This window comes from Sesamum indicum, linkage group LG6, assembly GCF_026168435.1.
Source record: "Sesamum indicum cultivar Baizhima isolate 11 linkage group LG6, ASM2616843v1, whole genome shotgun sequence".
In the NCBI taxonomy this organism is placed as follows: Eukaryota; Viridiplantae; Streptophyta; class Magnoliopsida; order Lamiales; family Pedaliaceae; genus Sesamum; species Sesamum indicum.
The window spans coordinates 16,387,556-16,409,971 of record NC_142662.1 but is presented as its reverse complement, the minus strand read 5'-3'; the positions used below and the strand labels follow the sequence as shown (position 1 = coordinate 16,409,971).

The window sequence follows — 22,416 nt, the reverse complement described above, 5'->3', positions numbered from 1 at the left end:
AAATATAAAATAAGTTGTGACTATATATGTATCATTAATTATTAATAATAATAATTTATAAAATACAGACTGCTAATAAATTTTTTAAAATTATATGCAATAATTATTCTTCTATTTTTTTTTTTAACTACGCACACAACTAATGTTCGAACACGACATCTCACATATAAAAGTTTTGTATTTGAACTATTGAACTGTTTACACAGGAACAAGTAATATATATATACTATCAAAAAAATAGTAATTTAACCTTGACTAATTGTCATGGTTAAAAATAAAAAAATTGTAGCAAATAGTCATTGCCCACGATCATGCAACGGTTGTTGGCCGTGGTATCTGTGAGGGTGGTTAAAATATTTGACATGGTTAAAAGCCATGGAAAATAATTTTTTCTTAATCGTAGTCAACAAAACTGATTTACCACAGTTTTTAGTCCATAACTATTAAAATTGTAGTTAATAGTTATTTTTTTTTTCTAGTGATATATATAGTGATAATTTTAAATTGGGATAATTACACACCGTTCCCTGAGATTTAGACATAGCATCCTTGAGGTTTGCTTCGATCAAACAAATTAGTCCCTCTATTAGTCAAAATTCACCAAATTTGTTAATATTAATAAAAAAATAAAAAAAAATTTATATCTACCTCAATTGACTTTTTCTTGATTTATTGTAGATTAAATAATGTTTTTTATAACCAAATTACCCTCATACATTTTTGAGCGTTAATGCATATAAAATGGTATATTTTCACCGTTATAAAGGTAGTCTAATCAAAAAAATTATTTGACTTACGATAAATTAATAATACAATCGAGAGTAAATATCAAGTTTTATTTACCTTTCTTTATAAATATTAACAATTTCAATTAATTTTGACTAACGAAAGACTTATTTGTTAGATAGAAATAAATTTCATAAGTATTAAATATAATTTTATAAATTATAAAAAATTTAGATATAATTATATCAAACCTGACGAAGAAGAGTGTAATCATGCCTACTTAAATTTATCACTTAATATTTTACTACTAATATTTCATTTTATTGCTGTTGGAGAAAGAAAGAGAGAGAACCGAAAGTAAGGACAAAAGATGCTCTCTTACACAGTCACTCCTCTATATATACACACACACAACTCCAAACTCTCTAACCCTTCTTCACCTGACTGACTATCAATGGCCGCTCCCCTTTTCACACTCTCCCTTCTCCTTATCCTGTGCACCCTAGCCACCGCTACTCCCCCGGGCCTCATTCTCACCGTCGTCAACAACTGCCCCTTCACCATTTGGCCCGCCATTCAGCCTAACGCTGGCCACCCGGCCCTCGAGCGCGGTGGCTTCGCTCTGTCCACCCTCACCCACCGCTCCTTCCCCGCCCCCTCCGGCCACTGGTCCGGCCGCTTCTGGGCCCGTACGGGCTGCAGTTACGCTCACGGCCGCTTCTCCTGCGCCACCGGAGACTGCGGTGGCCGTCTCGAGTGCGACGGCCACGGCGGTGCAGCCCCGGCAACCCTAGCCCAGTTCTCCCTCCACCACGGCCACGCCGACTTCTCCTCTTACGGCGTCAGTCTAGTCGACGGGTTCAACCTCCCGATGACCGTGACGCCACACGAGGGGAAGGGGCAGTGCCCCGTGGTAGGTTGCCGGGCAGATTTGCTGTCGACGTGTCCGCACGCGCTGCAGGTGAGAGGACCGCCGCATGGGGCGGTTGTCGGGTGCAAGAGCGGCTGCGCGGCCTTCGGGACGGATGAGCTCTGCTGCAGGAACCATTACAACAGCCCGCAGACCTGCAGGGCGTCGAGCTACTCGGAGTTCTTCAAGCACGCTTGTCCGGCGACCTTCACTTACGCGCACGATAGCCCGTCGCTCATGCATGAGTGCTCTGCGCCACGTGAGCTCAAAGTCATTTTCTGCCACTAGAAGACATAATTGCTTTTGCGTGCATGGGATCTGAACTACTGTCTGAGTCGTCTGAACTTTACTCATATTTTAGTGTAAGGTTTATGGAAAAGGAAAGAAAGTAGATTAAGGGCGTGTTTGGCTGTACTTGCTTTTATTTCGAATGTATCTGATAATCAAGTTTATTTTGAAAATGAACTGCCAGTATATTTGTCTGCCCCCAAATAAAACTTTCTAGTTTGTAACAATTTCGACCTTGTTTTTAAAATAAAAGATCTTTTATCCCATTCCTGTCGTATATTGATACGGTAAATCACATCGATCTCTCTTAAAATTATAATTATAAATATTCTCTATTATTTAAAAAATTATTAATATTTTTTTGATTTTAATAGTCTACTAATATTTAGTTTAATATTTGAGTTTTCTTTATTTTTTGTCATTGTGCATAGTTTAAAATTGAAGAAATTATTTCGGATGGGACGTTAGTAATATTTAGAAACGATTGGTGCAGGATCATTCCAATTTGGCGTATCACTGTAGCATGTTGATGGTAACCATTCTTAATATTATATTTAAATTTAATTTTAAAATAGTCCATATCTTTTGAACTCACTTCAAACTAATCCCTGTAGTAGGTAACTGCCATATAAAATTTATCATTAGATAATTGTTCAGATGTTTGTGCATATTTAATTTTAAATTTTAAAAACTACTTATTATTTTAATTGGATAAACAAAAATATTAAAAAAATAGAAGAAATTTATTAGAAATTATTGAAAAAAAGAATGAGAAAAGAAAAAGAGAAATAGACGCTACAAAAAAATATGGGATTTAGGACGATTTTAAGAACGATTTTTTTATCATTTGGCATAGTTCGAAATTGAAGAAATTATTTTGGATCGAATTTTGGAATGGTTAACGAACCGTCACTGCAGAAGGTGTTACTAAATTTACAACGGTTGGTGAAGGATCATTCCAATTTGGCACGGTCACTGTAATATATTGATGGTGGTCGTTCCTAATATTATATTTGAATATAAAATTTTGATTTTTTTAATTGGAATGCATTGAAAACATTTAGAATGGTTATGTAATTTATTTTGAGTTATTTTTTGGCGGTCTTTGTAATACTCAAACCTGACTTTTGGAACTATATGTATTTATATTGGTGATAATTTAGGAATGATCATCATAATTCTTGGTGGTCAATTTTTTAAATAGTATTAAGCACGTCAGTTTTTTGTTTGAAACAGTCTCCTGTAACGGTTTTAGGAAATGTCAATCTTATTTAAGAACACACGTTTAGAAGTGTTTTAGTATTAGTAATAGGAACGGTCAATCTTATTTAGGAACACGTGTTTAGGACTATTTTACCATTGGTATTAGGAATAGTTTTTTGTTTAGATATGTAAGATTTTCTTTATATTTTATCGTCTAAATTATGTCTGTTTTTACATTTTATGATTGATTTTTTTTTGTGTCAATTATCATCTCAATTTTGTAAAATTTGCACTTTGCCATATGAGAATATTTTTATCGATTTTTCTGTTGGAAAAACATCACATATTGTGCATATGTAAAAATATCAGATCACATACATTTAACTATTACATGTTCACTGTACGTGATATTTTTTCGTCAAAAAATTTGGTTGAAAAACAGTTCTAAATGAAAAGGTACAAAATTTTATAAAGTTGAAATGGTAAGTTGACACACACAAAAAAAAATTATTTAGATGCTAAAGTATAAAAATGATCATAATTTAAATGACAAAATGTAACTAATCTAATAGAAATATGATAAATTCATCTCTCAAAAAATATAAACATTACAAGTACATCTAGAGACATATGACCATTTTAAACACACAAAAAAAAATATAACATTTAACTATTGCTAATTATCATGATTAAAAAAAAGTAACAGTAATAAATAGTCATTCATCATGACCATACAATAATTATTCGCTGTGATATTTGCGAGTGTGACTAAAATATTTGTCACGGCTTAAAGTCATTGCAAAAATATTTGCTATGGTTCATAATCGTGACATATTCATAGAGGGTAAGTTAAATTTTAACATCGATTTTATTATTTAATCGTAATAAATACTAGTTATTTTACCAAAACTTTTAATCTATAGCAACTAAAAATATAGGCAATAGTAACTTTTTTACTAGTGAAATTTTTTGTTTGTTATTTAAAAAAAATAAATGAAGGGTAAAATGGGTATTTCACCAATTCTATTTGGGTTGACAAATGGAGTATTTTCAAAAATGATATAAATATAATTTTAAATTTACTTAGGAAAAAAACATGTAATTTACATTTATGCAATGGGCTTAAGTATAATTAACCCAACAAAAATAATATTATACTTTTTTTTTGAAGTAAGAGCGATAAACTAATAAAAACAACACACATGCTATGCAATAGACAAAATATCCTATGTATAAGATGAAATTCAAACCCATAATCTCATCGACTTTCACCTTCGCCAACTGAGTTATTCAGCACAATATTTGGCAATTTGCAATAATGGAATGAGGACGTAGTGGCCGTACTTACAATGGGATAAAGGCATACAGTAGAGCAGCTAAACTGTGGCGAGGCAACCACCGTGTTGCATCGTGTACACTTAAATATATTTTTGATTATGTAATTTTGATACTTTATTATTTAATGTTTTTAAAATTACAAAAGAGTCTTATCATTTTTTGATATTTCATAATTTTAGGCTTTTTATGACCGAATTTTACAAAAGTCATTGAAATAATCATGTGCGTCTAATTTAGAGTGTGTGCCAGCATCATTAGCTCCAAACTAGGGCTCTTAAACGGGTACGTGGTCACGTTCCAAGAAATAGTCCCAAATGATGTGCTATATAAAGCGATCAGTACCCCATGGTACGATTTTATTTTGAAAATGCATCCCATTAAAGAGGGAGCCTCGAGCTCTTCAATTGCAATCATTTTGAATTGCATGCCAATGTCATTATCAATCAGAATAAAATTTAAAATTCTTCCCAGCAATTTGATATTTAAATTATAGGAATAATTAGACTCTTCTCTCCTGAGATTTGGTGTAATTATACGTAAATTCCTTGTGGTTTGAGAAATTACATCTAACACCCCTGAGGTTTGCTTCCATCTAACAAATAAGTCCACCGTTCGTCAAAATTCATCTAATTGGGCGATATTAACAAAAAAAAAATTGCATAAGAAATCTATATTACCTTCGATTGACTTATTACTAAATTATTGCAGGTTAAATAAATCTTTTTTATGACCAAATTACCACATGCGTCTTCACGCGTTGATGTATGTGAGAAGGTATATCTTCACCATTATAAGGGTGGTTTAGTTCGAAAAAAAAATATTTGACCTGCAATTAAGTCAATCGAGGATAAAAATCAATTTCCATTTAGTTTTTTTTGTTAATATCAACAAATTCAGTTAATTTTAATCAATGGGATACTTATTAGTTAAATGAAAACAAATTCTAAAAGTACTAAATATAATTTTTCAAACCAAGTAAGGTTGATTTGCATTTACAATAAATCTCTAAATTATATTTTTCATGAGAAAACTTTTTAGAATTCTAAGTTTGTCAAGTTTCCATGAATCGTTTATGGAATCAAGATAAGGGTGAAAGCCAATTTGGTATAGTTTTGGGTAAAGGGCAAAGGACATTTGCTATATACGCTGTTCAAAGATCCAAAAGAAAACAAAGAACATTGGATGCCTTATTTCTGCTACGAATGGAAGAGGCTGAGGAGCCGTCCTTTGATTTCAGAGTTTTCAGTCTTTAAATTTCGTGCTTTTTTGGCTTTTCATAAAATATTTCACACACATCCCCACCTCCAATCACAAATTTAAATCATATGCATAAATTTGCTAGAGTGGACAGGTGGTGTGTTTATTAAATGTAATAAGATACTATAATAAAATAAGTAAATTAAGCAACTTTCTTGATGTTCGGCATAATTATAAATATTTTTTATTATTTAAAAAAAATATTAATATTTTTATAATTTTAATTACCGTCTAATAATTAGTTTCGTCTCTAAATAATAATAATAATAATAATAATGATAATGACAATGACGACGAAGATGGTGACAAGGAGGATGACAAGGGTAAATCGCAACCAACTCTCTTAAGATTTAACAAAATTATAAATACTCTCTTGTTGTTTGAAAAATTATCATTAACCCCTGTTATTTGATGAAATTATATAATTCATGGATGAAAATCTAGAATAGTCAACTTTACCTTTATTTTTATTTTTTTTCCCAAAAAAATGAAATATTGTAGAAAAATCAAACAAGGTGGATGTAACATTTTAAGAATTATAAAAAAATTATCCGCTTAATTCATAAAAAAGTTTAAAAAATTATAAAAATAAGTAAAATTATAATTTATAGTCCGCGAGAATATTTTAATCAATTCATCACAAAAAATTGAATGAAGACTACTGTAGACTAATAAATTGGGCTAATGTTGTATAGTTGTGAAAATAAAGAGTATTAATAATTTATCAAATAATAAATCTTTTTTAATAATATTAAATATTAGAAAAATTCGTTGCAATTTACCCTGGTGATGAAAAAAGGATGGAGTTTCAGCCTGGCCGAACCTAAAAACGGCCTGGGTGCTAATTAAAATTTAATATATTTAATTTGCTTTGGGTCTGAGTCTATGCCATATTTACAGTACAGCCCCGGATAAAGATATTCGTTTATTACGTTAACACTAATTTTCTAAATGAAAAATAAAAGCTCAATCAGTTGTAGAATTATGGCTTTCATACCATTAAAAATTTTAAGGTTTTTGTCCATCGTCACCTGTGTAAAATTTGGCAAGCCACCAATCGCTTAATCCAATTGATTCAAATAAAATTAAAAAAACCGACCAAGTCGAACCTCTCGATTTGAAAAGAAATTAAGATCACATCTTGTCAACCCGCCTGCATCAAGTCGTGTAGCCGATAATGCTTAGTTCAATTGGCGAAGTTGAAGCTCCAAGACCATGAGTTCAAATATCGCTATATACGTGAGATGTTTTACTGTATCTTACTACATCCTTGCTGTATCTTTTGCAGAAGCTTCTGATCACGGTTGGCTTGTTCTTTCCATCCAAATTAAGCAATAGCAACAAGCTCTTCTTTTCAGCTTTCTGAGCATCATCAAGATCATTTCCAAAAAGTGTTCTTCAACGACCAAACACAAATGGATGAATTGGTAATAAGTAAAAACAATACTGGTCTCCCATCACATCTAAGGTTGCATTAACTTTCATATTCGGCAGGAAACCAGAATACCAGAAATCTACGTTAACAATCCAAAAGTTCGGTACCGTCAAAACTTGGCACAGAAAGTTCTTGCCCTCTGCTGTACCATTTGATTGAGTAGAATTTGGCATAAGAAGATCCATTATGTTTTTAATTCTCCATCAGCCGGCACATACCTCAATGAGGAAGAGACGTTGCAATCCGTCTATAAACAGCTCGAAACGTCTGCCCTTCATTCCTTGCAACTTTCTGACCCTCCTCAGTTGCAGTGTTCAAGAGCTTCACGACGGGATCAGCTTCAAGCTCATCCTCGGGAAGAGCCTCAAACAATGGGTGACCTTCCAAACAAGACTTCATCCACACGCCAAGTTCCTCTACATCAGTGATCGTGTATATAATCCCACCGGCCCTAAGCACAAACGCATACTCATCCAGCAAATGAGGGCTAATTACCCTGCGCCGATGATTCTTCTCCTTGAAATGAGGATCTGGGAACAGAAAAAACATCTTCGTCAGCTGTCCCTTCTCAAAGTAATTGGGAATGTACTTCATGGAATTAGTCCGAACCACAGATACATTCTCATACTGGCCAGGATTTGATGCCCTCAATGCCAGAATCCTTTCCTTCACATACTCCGTCACTTTGTCCCTCAGTTCCATCCCAATCATAAGCGTATCAGGAAAAAGAGTCGAAAGACTAATCAAAAGCCCACCAAATCCACATCCAATATCCGCAAACTCAATCTTCTTGGAAGAATCAGATTTGAAAAACTGAGGATAATGGAGGGTACTGTCAAACTGGCTCGGGGAGATTGGAACTGGGAAATGTGAATCGCTCAAGGGATTGCTGTGAGCCCGTGCCCGATAGAACCGCTTACGTGGAAGCCCAGTTGTCTTGCTATGCGTAGGGTTTGAAACCTCCATCAGTTTCTCCCCTGCAAATTACATTACAAGGTAATCAATATAAGTGCAACTAAAATTACGCAGAATATACAAGTTTATTCCTACTCCACCAGTTCAAACAAATATATTTGACAAACAACTTCAAATTGAATCTATAACCATTTGTTTCAGTTGATGTCAAGGTTCGACAAAAATTTGCTGCTATATCAGCTAGAATGAGAACGGACGACCATAAGGTTCCAGGTTCACTGCCATGCGAACAGATCAGTGGGAATCGCCTTGAGGGCTCCTGATCTGAGTTTCATAAGATGTGGCAGGGAGAGTATAATAGTATGTACTTCACGTATGAAGCTGAGCAATCAGTTTGAGGGCCGCGTACAGTTATTAGGGTTTAAATGGCTTCCAGGATATCATAGCATCCTCTATATCTCAGTATTAGGGTAAACTATTAAATGCAAGTGGTCATCGCACACATCAATATGATATAACAGGACACAAATTCGCTCAGTTCTTATATAATTATATAAAATTAATAAGATATACTAACGGCTTGTTTAGTTGGTGCCATGGGATGAGACATGATGGAATTGGGTGGGATGGGAAATGGAATTAACTAATCCCTTCATCCATTATTTGTTGTTTGGTCTGATGTACTGTGTGATATCCCATTGACAATATAATTTGGTTGATGGGGTTACAAACTACAATTAAATATAAAATGACCAATAAGGGGGTATTATTCTTTAAGTTATTCTCATTTTAACATTGCAGTCTATGAATAATTAGAAAAATAAAAGCTAAACCAATATTTGTTGATATACAATTTTCAAAATAAAATTTCTTGTGGAATATTTCCCTTTTTTTTTTCCATCTAATATAAAATTGCAACAAAAACCTGTGTTTATACTGCACTTCTATCTTTTGGGGAAAAAAGAAATAGAAGGTTCATACTTCAGTAATAAATTCACCATATTCTCTTCTTTCCTTAATAAAGAATATCTGTGAATCATCAAAAAGAAAATAGCCTATAACTTAGTAAAACAATTCAATCTCTCAAAACTGCTTGCTTACTTTAACTTATATATGCATGCTAATTTCCAAGCGTAATACATTAACTATCGTCGACGGAGAGCAAATGATGATTAGAAAGTGGAGTGTATCATGTCAGTTAATGGGCATTTAGGTAATAGAGATTTTTAGTCCCAAGTGCACTAAATGATGGGATAGTGGGATACACTATCCCATAAAATGGTATTCATAAGATTGGGTCTGACATGAAAACTGGACTCTAATCTCATAAACCAAACATCACACAAGCCATGTCATTGGGTAGGGAATACTGTACCTAGGCCTAGGCGCTGAAGAGGCCCAATATAATAATTAATGTACAGGCACAGGCTAAGGACCGACCCAACCCAAATCCATTGTACCAGAATCAGTTTTTCCTCCCCCCCCCCCTCTCCCTCTCCTGCTTTTTTCCTCTCCCAGCTGCCGTTGATGCAGCACTTTCTGGGCCCAATATAAACTAATCAAGTGGATTATATGAAGTAAAAAATTCAAGGAAAGAAAACAAATCACTAACAACATTACATCTCTATACAAATATATATAGCTTTTTTTGAGGTACAAATGATAAAATTGCATTTATAAGGACCAAGAAAAAGAACCCCTAAATAACTAAATATCAATCTTCATCCCTTCACTATATTTATTAAGTTTTACAAGAAATTCACCAGAAAATATGAGATCTATTGATTTACCAGATAAAAACAGATGAGTAAAGAGTCAACCCCTTTCTCCAGTTCATAACAACAATATACTACATAACTACAAGGAGAACAAACAATCAAAGAAGCCCTGTTTCTGGACTTGACAAACTCCCTGCGCACAAGATTAGCCTTTTCTCTCCAAAATAAAGCAAAAAGGAACACTCATCAGACATAAACATCATCAACCATCAAGCATACACCAATTATACAACTCAAAGGGCACTATAAACAAGAACTTCAAACCCCACATTAGCTTAACATTACGTGCTGACAGGAAATAGTCTTCCTAAATGAGAATAACAGATGTAGGAAATAAAACAACCACTTGAATACTTATATGCACGCCTATCAGTTTACAGCCACAACCTAGGAGAAGTTCACATGCTCTAGCTTAGTTTCAAGTTAATCAACTAAATCTCTTTATGGGGAATAAAGAAAAACAGAACAGCATAAATTAGGTCCGAAGAAACAACACTAACAACAGAAAATTAAAGTGATGTAACTCAAATAAGAAACAGCATGTACATAAAATGGTGCAGTATACCCATATCTTCAGGATGAAATCACAGAAACACACACACAAAAGCCCTAAAAAAGAATTAATAACAAAATGGAACATACAGATGGAGAGAGCCAAATACAAAACTCTCTCAGAAAAAGAAAAATCAAGTCTTGTGCAAGAACTAACCTTCAACTACTCAAAGGGTCTCTCAAGAAAAACGCAAGCCCTCGTTTGGAGAGCGTTGGGTTTCTTGTGATGATAGACAGGGTAGGAGCGGAGGCGGGTTTCTTGAGGTGGGCACAGAGGAGGTGGCGGCGGGTTTAGAGAGCGGAGTGAGTGGTTTGTGAAGTTTATGAGAGATGGGAGTTGAGGCGGCGGGTTTCTGAGTGTTGAGACAGTTTCCCGTCAGAGAGTTGGGGAGAATTTGGGTCCGGGTAATATGGGTCGGGTACTACCCGACCCAGATCCAATCGTTTAATTTAATAAAATTTGGTCTGAATCTGGGTCTGATTTAAAATTATCTGTTCGCTTGAGTTAACAAATCTGGACATAGATAATTTTGACCCATTAACAAATCTATTTGGTTCCAACCAAACATGCCCAGAAAAGTACGATGAGATTTAGGGTATAATAAAGATGAAAGGAAATCCAAAATAATAATAATAGTAATAATGAGAGAAGTGAAAAAAAAAATAAGAAAAGAATTTAATTATTATTTTATTTTTATATAGAGATAGTTTAATTCGTACATATTTGTACACCAAGATAGTTGTTCTATACATTTCAACCTTAATAATATAATATAAAGTTACCTAATGGGTTGAAGACCATATCAACAGGCCTTCCATCTTCCACAAAAAGCATATTTAGTTTCGGCAAAATTTTTGAAATGATACCTTAATTTCGTGTTTTATAGCGACTTTATCGCCTATTTGATTTAACATCTCTGTTATATATACATAAAGCTATCGTCGTTTCGATCAACTTTAGGCCCCATTCTAGAAACTAGTAACTAGAGTATCTCATTAAGGCAAAGGCCTCCGGTCGAAATGATCAGCATGGTAGCTTCTTAACTTACAGACACGTTTGCAGCTGCTAACTTCTAACTTCTTGACTCTTCAAGATATTCGATTATAAAACATGAAAAGTTATTGGAATTATAGAAGGGTGTCTTTTTATGCTAGAAATTTGAAGTAGATGAATCGAGGATTTTAGGATATTATAATATGAGAAATAAAATAATAGTCATTTGATTTTATTTCTCGTGGAAATCTCATAGGAGGATCAATAGAACGAGGAACGGAAATTCTTGACTAATTAATTATTTCAGAGTAGTAATAATCATTTAGTAGAATTAATTATTATTAAATAATAATTAAGTAATATAATTGGACAATAATCCGACTTAACCTATTCAGCTGGTTTTAATTTCTCTAAGGTCCCTTTGCGATCTTCTAATTAAACTAATTATAAAATATTTCTTTTATCTATATAATGAATATTTTAAACTCAGGTAAGTAGGCAAACGAATCGAGTTCGACCAAAATCTAGTCATATTGAAAGTTTAGGACTTCAACAATAATTGGTCCTAATCTAGTTTTTTGGACAATAGAATATTTGAAAGTGAAATATATGAACAAATAAATAAAAATATATTTAAAAGGCTTCTTTATTTGAATATATGACTTCATAATATTCTTATTATATATTTAATTTTTAGTTCAGTAATAATATAATTAGTAAAAGTATAAAATAATTACATCGAATTATCTAAATACTTGCATATTTTTGTATATTTATATATTTATCTAATTAAAAAATATATTTTTTAGGCAAATTTGTTAACTGGATTATATTTAAATTAAAATTAATAAAATAAATAAACATAAACTATTTTCTAAAACTAAAATGAGACACACATTCTTAAAATGTGATGATGGCAGCTTAAATTTTTATATCTTTTATTTATACAGAATTATAAATATAATTTAAGCCAAGCAAATGATTGATCTCATTTTAGGTATATAAATTTATATAGTAAAATAAAAATAAAAAAAAGTAAAATTGTTCAACCATCATTATTAATTATTATTATTATCTTTCGTAATGCACAGACAGGAGAATGTTCGGTCACATGGAGAGGATTGATATTCCGGGTTAATTATTTTAATAATATTAAAAAAATTATATAAATATAATTTATTTAAATTATATAAAAAATTTAGGTCGAGTTGCGGATCATATCTACGACTCGACCTGAAAAATATTTTATTTTAAAAAAAAAGGGGGTCTCGTGGATATCAGCCACGACATCCTCTTTTTAATTTTTTTTAACGTTTTGTTTAGTTTTATTTTTTATAAAGTAATTATATTCAATTAATTTTTAACAACATATTAAAATTTCAAAAATCATAATGTTAAAATTGTATTAATTTAAAAAATACAATGAAATATACAAATATAACAGTGCATATTCTTTTATACAATTTTAAAAGAATACAATTAAAAAAGCCAATTATTATTTAGAACTCTACATCGACATATTTGATTGTGTAGAAGAATCTTTTTGTTGGGTTTGTTGCCTTTTACGCGTTTGTGGTCAAACCATCTTGTTGTGAATACGTGATGTTTGGTTTCGACCAGGGAGTGTAAAGATATGAATAGTAGTGTCGTGGACCAACTCAAATTTTGGGATATCTCAATAATCTTCGAAATGCACAGGTTCAAATGGTTTAGAATATGTATTCCTGTAAGGTATTAAATCATAATAATCCTTCAATATTGATGCAGCATTAATCATGTATGAAGCGCATACTTTTTAAGGGTGACTGCAAAGGATGCCAAATTGAGTTCACTTGCCGCATGAATATTCTCGATTCACAATTTTGATAATATGGGTTTTGAGTCCATGTCCATTCTGACGTTTTATAACAATCGAGGCGGACTGTTGAAACTGATGGTATTTGGTGACCATATGCTCAATAGAATTTTGTTGTCAACGTGTGAACATCTTGTATGCAAAATCCATCCACAGTTGATTGTTGTTCAACATTACACTACTCTTCGCAAACCTCTCACGAAAATAATGGACAGTACGTTGAAGCATCATCTCAACTATTGTTGTCAATGGTAGGCGGCGAGCCCCTTTCAAAACTCAATTAATGCATTTTGACATGTTGGTCGTCATAATAGCGCATCGTTATCCACCATCATGAGAAACTGTCCATTTTTCCTTGTTAATTTGGTCTAAGAATTCAAACGCACCTAGTTTTTAGCTCTTTATCTCTTTTATAATTCGATTGAATTTTCTGATTTGATATTCAGAGTCAGCTCCCCAACAAAGATCCTTCAACATGATCTTTTTGTAACGACTGTTGAAATTAGAACACACATGCCTCAAGCAATATTAGTGCACGCCGTGAGGTGGCACAAAATTTGAACTTTCACCTACTGATTTAATGATACTAGGGTGACGGTCAGATATAAAGCACATCCCATGTCGCCTCCTTATAACATGTTTGCTCAATTGTCTAAGAAACCACTTTAAAGATGAATATGATTCTTCATTGACAATTGCAAAAGCAAGAGGGGGTACCTGTTGATTTCCATCCACAGCAGCAATAATTATCATTTTGTACTTGTACTTTATGTATAAATGGGTCTCATCTACATTGATAAGTTTGTGACAATATTGGAACCCTTCGATACATGGTTTGAACGCCCAAAATATGTATCATAGCATATATGCACCAGTTGACGGTTGGAAGGCTTTATGTTCCCATTCAACAATAGTTTCTGGATTAAATTTTTTGAGAGCTCCCATGTATTTGGGTAGCTTCAAATTGTACTTTCCCATGTGCTGTAAATAATTTCACGTGCGATTTTCAAATTGTACCATATATTTTTGTATGGCATATCATACCTTGTATGGTCTTTCACAATTTGAATGACATACTTTATTCCGTATGTGGGGTTGCATTTCACCTGTCCTAAAAGCAAAGAATTGCCATGTTCAAGGGACACATCATTCAAAATACATATATGGTCCCCCCTATATTTGGTTATTATCCAACGTTCAATCTTTTGTTTTAAAATCCCTCGTAGCTCTCATCTACACCACATATCTGAAAAAAATAAATATCAATCAATCAACTAATGATGTATGCTTATTCGTTAATATATATACAAATGTATATATATACATGGGTTGCGTTGCTTACAGAGCACTTTCCACTTGACCTTCGAACTCTCAATTACAAAATACTCGCAACATGCATGTCGTATCAAGTGATTTTTTACCGCCTCTATTAAATGTTCTTTATTTTTTAAAGCATTCTTACATCAAGTCTGCCTTCATTCTTATAATAAAATTTTGCATATTTCGTGGTTGGCCATCAATAGAATCCACAGATACTTTCGGGAATGTTTGTTCAAAAAATGATATAGAGCGGTAAAATGTGTTGAATAGTTCTGTTTGGCATAGCTGGTTCAGAAGATGATGACGTATCTTGCGCAAATATTTCAGTCACACATTTATGTCAACATCATTTGGTCCATCCTCGGGTGAAATTGGACATCCTCCAATTTCGGTTCAGAAGCACCATCTAAATGATAGGCAAAAATGTTTGCAAAAGGGTCTTCGAGCTCAGTCTCATGAGGTATAAAATTTTCGGCAGGGTCTTCTGCCTCAGCCTCATGGGGTATAAAATTTTCGAATACGTGAGTATGTGATTGGATAGATTCTGTGTAATTGATTTCATAATTAGAGATGCCTGTATAAAAATCGGGATTAAAAGTACCCGTTCCAAAATTAAGATTATATATACATGCCAAATTTTCGATGTTAGAACACAGGAAATCCTTGGGTGGCTAAAAACGACATGTATTCCCCCTTACTGTTGACTCATTTGTGGGTTAGCTTCTCCCAACTGTTGACTCATATCTTCGTTAGTATTTCCCTACAATCTGCTCATATGTGGAGTATCCTTAGGTTAGATTTGTTGTGATTCAACGTAAACTTTCATGAGTGGGAATCCACCCACAGGGTCCAAGAAAAACGACAAAGTGTCGTCATCTTTGATTTGTATGAGAGTTTCTTCAATACGACCGAGATATTGGCACGACTGTTTTGCAGATGCTTTCAAGGAGTATTCGTCACCAATCTTCTGATAAATCTTTAATAGAAACTGAGAGTAAGTTGATGAATGAGGTATCCTCGTCACCGTAATGGGCATATGATCATACGTAACAGATCAGCCATCGCTAAATAATTCATAACAAAAAATATATAAAATTTTCTGTGCGAAAAGATGAAATCGATATTTTTAGAAGGAAACAAAGATATAATTCTCACAAATATTTGAGATGCTTCAAACTGAACGAGTTGAAGCTGTTTGATATTGTTCGAAGCACATATTGATGTATTTATACGCGATGGAAAAATATTAACGTTTAAATTCAAACCTACTAGCTGCATGCAACTCTAATAATACCTGCAGCGGGATTCCCGTTGTAAAAGCGGGAACAACGAGAATCCCACTGCAAGGCTGGCTGCGTCAACCTTGAATTTAAGGCTGACAGATCTAAATTTAATTTAAAGTGGAGGTTGGTGTGTCTATAAAATGGGAGGTCGGCCTTCATTATTTTCAACATTTCAATGATAAAATTAAGAGTTTTTTGCGCGTTAATTTTTTAAATATTATTTGTTGTGTTAGAAAAATTATATTTTTGTACGAATGGAAAGACGAGTAATCTACGGTCTTCGTGATCGAACTGTATTGTCCCAACAAGCACTACACAAGTTTGATGATATTCCTGGAGGCGACCTTGATGCCTTACTGAAGGTAAGACGTGCTGATGGTACTTTATGGAACCATAATTTTTCCATTCGTGTACAACAAATCCTCTATCGAATTGGATTTTATGGCGTATACAGGTGCGGACGACTTGTATATGATTGCTATCTTATAACTACATTGGTGGAGAGGTGGCGATTCGAAACACACACTTTTTATTTTCCTATAGGGGAAGCCACAATAACCCTACAAGATGTTCAAATAATTTGGGCACTCCCAATAGATGGTGAGCCTGTAATAGGAGTTGATTTCGATCGAACCACTATTCAATGGTAGGTCTATTGCTTGACTTATTTTGGTTTTCGACCGGATGCAAGTGCGTTCACCGGTTCATGATTGCAAACTCAGGCAATTATATCTCACTTAGCGGCAGTCAAAATTACTCAAAACACACCCCACGAAATTGTTGTCCAGTGCTTTTGGATTGCTCCTATTAGAGGATATAGAAACAACCAAGAACTACAATTGGGCAGTGCTGTGCTTGTTTTTATACTATGAATTATGCAATATCAGACAAAAGGCAAAGCTGCAATTGGTAGCGCACTGCAATTGTTATAGGTAAAATTTAATTATTAACTCATAGACAATTAATTAATAACATATATTTGTATTATTTATATAGATTTAAATGGTCATGGAACACTCCACTTTGCGCCGGACTTGGTGCAGAACAATTATATATTGGCCAAGTCCAAATAGACAATAATCGCTAGCTCCCAACAGTATTGTATGGTGCTACATGGAATTATAAACATACCTTTACCCGAACAATATGAGCCATTGTCCAGTCATAAGAGACATATTGGATGAGATGTAGGTGGATCAAATAACTTATATTTAATATTGTACGTACATTTATACTGTGAATTAAACGCGCATTAATTTACATTGTTTCATTTATTAAAGTTTATTTGGTAACCGTATGATATAGACCCAGATGTCATTATGGCTTGCGCCGCTAATTTAAACCCCCAACTGACGAGATTATCATGTTCCTTAGTATTCTACGCAATAGTGGAAATGCATCGTCCCGAACAGGTCCTTTGCCAATTCGGAATGAGATAGAATATTCCATAAGCGATGGATACTCGGGACATGAGCCTACATCAGATCTCCCAAAAAAATCATACAAGCACGATTGGAACCTGCAATAAATCATTAGATGACAAAGATGATATGACATGATTGTACAAAGGCCACCCATTTTCAATAGAAGAGATATAGAATGAGGATTTTGGGAATGGTACTACAACATAACATAAAATTTCGTGTCGTCATCCACTGACAGACGTGTGGAAAGCGAGAACCCACCTGGAGATGCACTTATGTTATAAGTTGTGGTGTGTTATATAATATCGCATACTTTATTTTAAGTATTTCTTTTACAACACAACATTCATTATTTTCCTGCATTCTTCAGGCAGAAGAGGTGAATGTTCTTGAGCTTTGTGTCAATCTAGACCACTAAATCGCCTCAATATTACTATATGCATCAATCACCACAAGATGATTGGTTGTAATTGGCTATATATATGCCAACCCATACAGAAGATTATTCTTCATAAGTACATCTTGACATTGGTCTTGGCATTAATCAATCATATGTACTAGGATATAATATTTCACTAATTTCATTTCCATCATTTAGTGCATATTGTGATAATGTAGAGTCTAGTTTTGCAACAACATCAAGTCGGTTGGACATTAATCCCGGTGGTGATGATAATGAGGTACAAAATGAGCCAATGCAAAATGTGGGTGAGGAAATAAAAAGTCCTCAGCGTCAACACTACAAATGCAATTGTGGAAGGGATGGACATTTTTTATATTTGTATTTTTATTGTATAATTCATTAGTTTTTTATATTAATACAATTTTAACATTATGATTTTTTGAATTTCAATATATTTTTAAAAATTAATTAAATATAATTAATATATAAAAAATAAAACTAAATATAAAAAAAAATTAAAAAGAGGATGTTGTGGATGCTGTTCACGACATCCCCCTTTTTTTTAAAAAAAAATATTTTCCAAGTCTTTGATCGCGACTCGATCTAAATTTGTTATATAATTTAAATAAATTATATTTATATAACATTTTTTAAATATTATTCAATTTTCGCCCTCATCATTGCCACTAGAAGGTAATCCCCTATTCCTAATCAACAATATTTGGTACTAGTCTTCTCTTTGTTAAATATATCATTGAACGAAAATTACATACATAATTATCAAACTTTAATTAGAATTATAAAATTATCCAATATATATACCTCCCCTGAGATTTGGTGTAATTACACGTACACTTTCTGTGGTTTGAAAATTACATTTAGCACGTATAAAGTTTGCTTCCGTCTAACAAATAAGTCACCCGTTAATAAAAATTCACTTAATTTGTTGATAATAACAAAAAAATTGAAGGCAAAATTGATATTTACACTCGATTGACTTATTACTGACTCATTGTAGGTTAAACAATTCTTTTCCGACTAAACTATACTTATAATGGTGAAACTATATCACCTCACATGCATTGACGCATGGATACATATGAAGGTAATTTGGTTATAGGAAGATTTGTTTAACCTGCAATAAATTAGTAATAAGTCAATTGGGGGTAAATATATATTTTTGTTTCCGATTCTTTTTGTTAATACCAATAAATTTGGTGAATTTTTTGACTAACAGATGAACTTTTTTGTTAAATATAAATAAATTTTAAAAATATTAAATATAATTTTTAAAACCACCAGAAATTTATATATAATTACATTAAATCTCGTATAAGAAGAGTGTTGTTATTTCAAACAAAGAATATAATTTTCGGGATAAAAAATGTTGACCAAGTTGGTAACGAAGTCGAGGGGGTGGGGTTGGTAGGTGGGATCACTTGTCATGTTGCGTTGAGAATGTGGATATGAACACGGACTACTAACCAGGCAGCTGTTTCCCCAACCCCCATATGCCTCTTTCTCTCTCTCTGTGTGTGTGTGTATATATGTACTTGTCAAACAATTCAATTCATTGCTATCGTCTCAGGCAGAAACACACACAGAGACACATGCACAAACGCACACGTAAACGCAGGCACGTCGGCATGGCTAAGAGGATAGGTGGGGCTAATGGTGGCAAGAGATCTGATCTCAACAGAGGCGCATGGACAGCCGATGAAGACGCGAAACTAGCGCAATACGTCGAGATACACGGCCCCAAGAGGTGGAAATCTGTGGCCGTCAAGTCAGGTGACAGGTCCAATTATTATACGATCAAACTGATTAACTTTAATTACTTAAAGACGAAAATTGTAATTTTAGTCCCGTAGGAATGAAAATTTTAATCGTGTTTGAATTTATTTTTGCAATTTTATACGTAACTTAACAAATTTCGTAATTTGAAAAAAAAAATAGTAGAAATTTGCTAAAATAATTGAAAAAAAGCATCAAATTAAGCTAATTAAATGTGTATCATATACAGTTCTTCAATTATTTAAAAATTATGATTATTTTTGTCCTTTATATTCGAAAATTTTAATATTATAGGATAAAATTTCCTAAATGAATAGGGTTGATACAATTTACTTTTGTAATATTGTAAATGAGCAAATTACTCCATATGAAAAAAATAGTAATATACCTCTCTGGGTTTTTAAAAATTCATTTTTAAAAACGCAGGGAGGTAAATTGCTGTATTTTGAAAAATACAGGGAGGGGGTAAATTACTATTTTTTTTTTCATAAAGAGGTAAATTTGCTTATTCGTAATACCACATATGAATTGCTTGCATTTTTTTCTCAATGAATTCATACAAAACTAAAATTACGAGTTTTTCAATTACTTAACTTACAGAAAAAATGCAAGCAACCCCCTTGTGATATCGCAAATGAACAAATTACCCTCTTATGAAAAAACAAATAGCGATTTACCTTTTTGTATTTTTAAAAATACAACAATTTATCCTCCTATAATTTTTGAAATGAAACAATTTACCTTCCTGTATAAGGAGGTAAATTGTTTCATTTTAAAAAATATAGGGGAATAAATTATTATATTTTTTTTCATAGGGGTAACGTACTCATTTTAATATCACGTGAGGGTAAATTGTTATCACACCTTAACTTACAGTAGTGTAAATGGAATTCAAATCTTAGTTTCAAGTTTATATTGGATCTTAGTTTACATTAGTGTTTGAAGGGTTTTGAGGGATTTTGATGCAGGGTTGAACAGGTGTGGAAAGAGTTGCAGGTTGAGATGGTTGAACTATCTTAGACCTGATATCATGAGAGGCAACATTTCTGATGCTGAAGAGGATTTGATCCTTAGGCTTCATAGGCTTCAGGAAATAGGTAAAATGGCGGCAAATATACCACCCTGTCTAAGTGAGTGAGAAAACCTAACAAAGAAGAAAAGGAGTACTGATATGTGCATGTACAGGTGGTCGTTGATCGCGAGAAGGCTGCCAGGGCGAACGGATAATGAGATCAAGAACTACTGGAACGCTCATCTCAGAAAGAAAGCTAATCTGATGGAGAAATTACCAGCAACATCAATAGCAGTTGTGGGGAAGAATTGGAAAGACAATGAGGGAATGAGCAGTGTGAAAGAAACAGAAGCAAGTGGAGATGATGAGAATGGAGTGAGGGATGATGAAGTCTTCGATTTCTCAACTCAAGAAACCTATGGGTTGGAGTGGGTCAAAACTTTTCTTGAGCTTGAAGAAGATTCTTGATTCTTGGATGCATGATCTTCAGCTTGTCTACCAATTAAACACTCACTAGTAAAAGAAAGGGTACTGACGTGACATATTGAAAATGAGCAATTTACTTATTTATAAAAAAAATAATAATTTTTTTTTTATATTTTTTAGAATAATGCAGTTAGCACTTCCATGCTAATACACGCGTACTTTTTCAAATATTTTTTTTATTCTAAAATATAAAATTATATTTTATTTTTATTTGATAATTATTGGATCTTAATTGAATCTAAAGTTCGAATTCAACTTAAAAAAAGTAATGGCTCAGCTTTTATTTGATTTGAATCAACTGCTTAAATGTAAAAATATTGTAGATTTAATTTAGGGTAAATTCAACTATCTCCCATGAGATTTGGCATAATTACAAATACCCTGTCGTTATTTAAAAAAATACCAATAACTCCTCTAATTTTAACAATAGTCTAATAATTAGCCCAATTCGTTAGTTTTCATTCATTTCTTGTGGTGAATGGACCAAAATACCCTTGTGGATTAAAAATTATAATTTTATTTTTTATTTTTATGAACTAAATGGATAAAAATTACAGTAATGACAAAGTTGATAATTTCATACCTGCATCCAAAAATTACATAATTTCATCAAACATCAAGGGTATTTGTAATTCAAATAACAAGGGGGTATTTGTAATTATGCCAAACTTCAAGGAGGTCGTTGTAATTTATCCTAAAATTTAATTAAAAATACATGTATAATATATTTATTTATAATTAAAATATACATATATATATATGGGACCGGGGGGGGAGGCATCGGGGAATGGGACGAGTGGCAATGGCAACGGCGGATTCTTTTCTAATTTTATATATAACATAAAATATTTGTTTAATAAAAATATAGGGAAAAATGCAAGCAACCTCCTTGTAAGATCGCAAATGAGCAAATTACTTCCTTATGAAAAAATAAATAGCAATTTACTTCCCTATATTTTTTAAAATACAACAATTTACCTCCCTATATTTTTTCAAAATGAAGTAATTTACCTCCTTGTATAAGGAGGTAAATTGCTTCATTTTAAAAAGTATAGGGGGATAAATTACTATATTTTTTTCATAGAGGGGGTAATATGCTGATTTTCAATATCACATAGGGGTAAATTATTATTCACTCTGAAAATATATGTATTGATATATAAAATAAATATAATTAATATAGATATACAATATAATATATATTTATATAAAATAATATTTCATTATTAAAAATTCATAAAAAGTCGTAGGGTTAGTGCGTGAATTACGCCATCATATATAATACAATATTTTGCTTCATTTTAAAAAAATAAAAGAATAATTTATTATCTTTTTTCACGAAATATATTATGCATATACAATATTACATATCACATAAAAGTATTTTGTTTTTTCCATAAAAGAAATAGCTCTTGTTCATCTACTAGGAAAGAGCGCCGCGGG

At 32.8% G+C, this 22,416-nt stretch overlaps 3 protein-coding genes across 3 annotated transcripts; 2 read left to right on the top strand and 1 right to left on the bottom strand.

Moving 5' to 3' along the window:
- Positions 1–1,133: 1,133 nt before the first annotated feature.
- Positions 1,134–2,190, top strand: LOC105164367 (Pathogenesis-related thaumatin superfamily protein). Its single transcript, XM_011083005.3, has one exon. It carries the CDS (start codon positions 1,181–1,183, stop codon positions 1,922–1,924), a length of 744 nt encoding a protein of 247 aa, XP_011081307.2. The 5' UTR covers positions 1,134–1,180; the 3' UTR covers positions 1,925–2,190.
- Positions 2,191–6,696: 4,506 nt separating this feature from the next.
- On the bottom strand, positions 6,697–10,773 carry LOC105164368 (tRNA (guanine-N-7) methyltransferase). Its single transcript, XM_011083006.3, has 2 exons — positions 10,560–10,773; positions 6,697–8,134 (listed from the first exon to the last, which is right to left on the bottom strand). Exon 2 carries the CDS (start codon positions 8,121–8,123, stop codon positions 7,377–7,379), a length of 747 nt encoding a protein of 248 aa, XP_011081308.1. The 5' UTR covers positions 8,124–8,134; positions 10,560–10,773; the 3' UTR covers positions 6,697–7,376.
- An 8,408-nt stretch (positions 10,774–19,181) lies between these two features.
- LOC105164451 (transcription factor WER) lies at positions 19,182–21,038 on the top strand. Its single transcript, XM_011083102.3, has 3 exons — positions 19,182–19,472; positions 20,444–20,577; positions 20,659–21,038. Exons 1-3 carry the CDS (start codon positions 19,193–19,195, stop codon positions 20,953–20,955), a joined length of 711 nt encoding a protein of 236 aa, XP_011081404.2. The 5' UTR covers positions 19,182–19,192; the 3' UTR covers positions 20,956–21,038.
- The last annotated feature ends 1,378 nt before the right edge of the window (positions 21,039–22,416 follow it).

Bases quoted from the DNA above. Each gene is read 5' to 3' on its own strand.
- LOC105164368 (XM_011083006.3), bottom strand. From the start codon at position 8,123: ATGGAGGTTTCAAACCCTACGCATAGCAAGACAACTGGGCTTCCACGT.
- LOC105164451 (XM_011083102.3), top strand. From the start codon at position 19,193: ATGCCTCTTTCTCTCTCTCTGTGTGTGTGTGTATATATGTACTTGTCA. The intron at 19,473-20,443 runs GTGACAGGTCCA...ATTTTGATGCAG, and splicing joins ATCTGTGGCCGTCAAGTCAG to GGTTGAACAGGTGTGGAAAG. The intron at 20,578-20,658 runs ATGGCGGCAAAT...ATGTGCATGTAC, and splicing joins GGCTTCAGGAAATAGGTAAA to AGGTGGTCGTTGATCGCGAG.
- LOC105164367 (XM_011083005.3), top strand. From the start codon at position 1,181: ATGGCCGCTCCCCTTTTCACACTCTCCCTTCTCCTTATCCTGTGCACC.